Source organism: Antrostomus carolinensis, unplaced genomic scaffold, assembly GCF_000700745.2.
Source record: "Antrostomus carolinensis isolate BGI_N321 unplaced genomic scaffold, ASM70074v2 scaffold19653, whole genome shotgun sequence".
Taxonomy (NCBI): domain Eukaryota; kingdom Metazoa; phylum Chordata; class Aves; order Caprimulgiformes; family Caprimulgidae; genus Antrostomus; species Antrostomus carolinensis.
In genome coordinates this window covers 52,090-55,924 of record NW_010304769.1, presented here as the reverse complement: position 1 = coordinate 55,924, position 3,835 = coordinate 52,090, and the positions used below count along the sequence as shown (strand labels likewise).

Sequence of the window (3,835 nt, the reverse complement as noted above, 5' to 3'; positions counted from 1 at the left end):
CCAGCCTGCTCCCGTGTTCTGGGAGATGCTGAGGACTCGGGTCATGCTGGGGCTCAGAGGAGAGCACAGTCAAATCAAAGCTGCAGCAAAGGTCCAACTGAGAGGGAGCTGGGTCCTTCCACTCTGCCCTCACCATCAGTTGGAAAAGTAGGGACATTTCCTTTCCTTTCATGGAAAGATAAATAAGATATTTTTGTCAAGGTGTTTGGGGTCAGACTGAACACTGGAAAAGCAACCAGGGCAACTCACAGAGAGAAAACAGTGGACACGTACTGTACATAGGAGGCTGTAACATGGCAGCCAGGCAGAAAAAAACCTAGATGTGCTTTTCTGTAAAAAAGCAAAGCCTAGTCATTAAAGCAGGTATTTCTGTTTCCTTCCATCTCGAAAACAGGAACCACTAGAGAGTGTCACAGAGCCCTTGGAACAGGTCTGGATGGTTACGTGAGTCACACAGCCCTAAAGAGGCCCACCATGACCAGAAGGACTGCTGGGAGGCACGGCCACCTTGTAGAGGACTGAGGGAAAGGGAGGAAAATATGAGGCTTGGTGGAAGAAAGTGACACTGCAAACAAAAAATTGCTGGCTCTGGTGAGCTTGCACCATTCACCAACATGAATGCTACACAGATCCAGTCCCAGGGTCCTTCAGTAAGGTGAGTGGAGCTGTGCTCCGGGTTTGAGCAGGAAGAAAGATGTAATTCAGAGTTTCACTGGATTGTTTGAAGTTAGGAAGGGATAGACATCAGAGAGCATTAAAATGCTCCCAGATCCTCACTTTCCAGAACAACCATTTAGCCAAGACAATCACAAACACTAGTACTGCCAAATCATGGCTGGATCTTGGCCCGGTGCTTCCAATGTCTTTGAAGAGAAAGAGTCCTTCAGGCACAGGCCCATTTCTAAAAACAGAACTCCAGAAGTTTTGGGGAGTGCCCCAGTGCTGGGCTGGAGGGAGAGAGGCTGAAGGTCAGACTGGTTTGGTGGCACTGCTGTAAAACAGATGCTCAGTGTCCTCCGTGGTGGAGAGGGTTGAGTTGGTAGCAGTGGTCGGCTGACGGCGGCGGCTGTTCTTCTTCCTTTTCTTCAGGAAGAAGTAGCCGATGATCGCCAGGACCACCATGATGCAGATCCCGAGGAGCACAGCAATCACTACCTCAAAGGCACCTGCGAGGGGTACATGAAGACGTTAGAAGGGCAGCTCCACGAGCTCTGACGCAGCAGGAGCAGTCAGGAAGAAGCAAGCACAAAAGCTGCTGTGAAGCACAGAAGCTTGTGCTGGCAAAGAGAAGAGGTGGGCAAGAGCTGGCCTGACAGCAGAGCGGTCACTGCACAACTGGGCAAAGAAAAAATAAGGCATGGCATAAGGGTATGGCCAGGGTATAGCCAGCTATACCTGTCTCTCCCAAATTATGGTTCCCATCATTTCCCAGATGCACCACGCCCTCTAAAGGCTATTCGGTGACTCCGGCAGGCTTGGCTGTTTGACACGCTAATGAATATCAAGCCTTTCTGCAACACTGGCTTTGCTTCCTATGTCAACAGGGAGGCCACCAAGAGGTGATCGCAGAAAGCACCTCCTGGTTGGGATAATGCTGTCCAAGTGAGCTACGGTGGGCAGGCTGAGTTTGGGGGGAAAGAGCTTGTAGCAGTGCTGTGAGCACTTGGTCTTCTACAGCCAACCAAGCTCTTGCATCATCAGTGGAGACAGTCAAACATGATACATTTGAGAGATGGTGTGATTTTCGAAGATTAAATCAATCTCTAGGGTTGAAGAACAGAATTGAATCACTTCAGGAGTTCTCTACTAAAGAAAGAGGCCTTACAGCTCTGTGGTGAAAGGACATCAACCTGAATGTGATATTCTTTTAGGAACTTGTAATTCCATAGCTTTGGTGTTCTTCACAGTTGTAGAGAGGGTGTACAGGGTCATCAGATTTCCCCACAGTCTACCACCCAACATTATTCACGTACCCACTTGGGCCTTCTTTTTTGCAGAAGTTAGTGGTTCTTATGTGAACTCGGCCCCTCTTACTTGCCATTTTTTGACGTTGAACAGTGGAGCATTCATGCAAGTTGATGGAATGAAAATCAGGAGCCTCTGATATGAGCTACTGAGTCACAGACAAAGAATAAATTGGAGCACAGATACACTGCACAGAAGCATCTCTTGCCACCGCTAGCATCCCACAAATCCCACATTGCTCCCTCAGCTTCACAAGGGGGGTGGGAGAGGAGGTTATTATTTGCAAGGAAAAACAAAATATTTTTCATGACAGGGTAAAAGCAACAAGCAAGATCTGTAGGAAAAACTGTTACTCACTTAAGATAGCACTTTGGGGCTCAAAGGATTCCCATCTGCGGCCAATGGCATCTGCTTCTGAATTGGGAGCAGAGAGGGGGAAAAAAGTTTTACAAAGAAAGCTGGGAAGAAGGGATAAGACAGGTTTCTGAGGAGCACACTTCCAGTGCTCTGAAGTGACTGAATGCATACAGCATCCTTCTTGACAGCCATGGTCCTGAGCTCTATCAGGCTGTTAGGCACAGCATTGCTGAGGGTGGCACTTCAAAAAAGCAGTGAGTTTGCCTCAGAACAGATACAGTTTGGCAGAATTCCTCCCATTTCAGCTGTTGGCCACCACAGCAACCCGTACAGAGCTCTACAGTATAAACCTTTCCCTCTTGTTTCTTTAAAACTTCTGCCTCATATGTGTCATTGAGGATTTTCTTAATTTCTCCCCTCCTACTTGGGGAGAACTGGAGCCAAGCTAGAAAGTTAGATTGTCTTTAGAGAGGCCATACCATATCTCAGGTTAGTTTTGTCATCCTCCTCTGCCCCTTTCTCAACATCAGCACCCAAAATGTTTTCCAGCTCTGAGAAATGAGAGGCTGCATTGCAGAAAGATGCTGTAGATACCCACTGTTCCCCATAAGCCATCGGTCACGTTGAAGAATGCTGTGAGGTACGGCCAGGCTTTGAGAGCAGAGCTGCTTTGACTGAAAGCTCCCAGGTCACTGCCTCTTTAGGACCACAGAATTAAACTGGAATGATTTTCATAGTTTGATCAGTAAAACTCCAGCCCTCACTATGTCTGCTTACTTGTGATGCCTGAACACGATTTCATGCACTCTTCCTCTTCTTCAAAGTTGTTGTTGTTGCCACCACAGCCCCCGTAGGTGAAGGAGTCACATTTTTCAGAGAATGGGTTGTAGTACCAGCGGGGGATGCTCTCAGTGCACTGTCCAGTATCAGGTAATTCCACACAGTGACCTGGCAAGGCAAGAGAGAGGTGCTCTAGCCCAAGCAGTGTGTTCCCAGAGAGGCAACATTTTCTGCTCACAACAGAAGAGCACAAACACCACGGCAGAGGGAATCCATGGTTAGAGCAGTGGCTCTCAGGTCCCCACTGCCCAGTTGCCAGCTGCTCAAACTGGCTTTGCCAAGGTGAGGTGCCATCTGCTCATAAACCCAACTAGCAAGGAGGAAAATAGAACATTAGAGAGTGCTAGACCTTGGACTCAATCCCCTGCAGAAATGACTTGTCCTCCTCAGGAGGCAGAAGGGAACATGAAGAGCCTGGACACACAGAAACCACAGTTCAGCTCAGGTCTCCTCCACAAGCAAGTTGCATTTAAGCTGACTTGGGATATACTCTTTTAGCCCCATGATAGTGCCACTCTCTATATTTGTACAAACAAGGTAAAGGCTTGGGATCAAGCACAGACATATGATTACTGGTATTATTGAATCCTAGAATCATAGAATGGTTTAGGTTGGAAGGGACCTTAAAGCTCATCCAGTTCCAACCCCTCTGCCATCAGCAGGGACACCTTCC

The 3,835-nt window shown here is 48.0% G+C and overlaps 1 protein-coding gene across 1 annotated transcript in view; it reads right to left on the bottom strand.

Annotated features, from left to right (window-relative positions):
• Positions 1-744: 744 nt before the first annotated feature.
• The window catches only part of SPINT1 (serine peptidase inhibitor, Kunitz type 1), a 19,554-nt gene continuing 16,463 nt past the window's right edge, over positions 745-3,835 (bottom strand). Inside the window, exons 8-10 of the mRNA XM_010164578.1 lie at positions 3,100-3,270; positions 2,323-2,379; positions 745-1,166 (exon numbers count right to left, since the gene is read on the bottom strand). Of these exons, the coding sequence (XP_010162880.1) occupies positions 970-1,166; positions 2,323-2,379; positions 3,100-3,270 (425 nt within the window). The 3' untranslated portion in view covers positions 745-969. The remainder of the gene's footprint in view (positions 1,167-2,322; positions 2,380-3,099; positions 3,271-3,835) is intronic.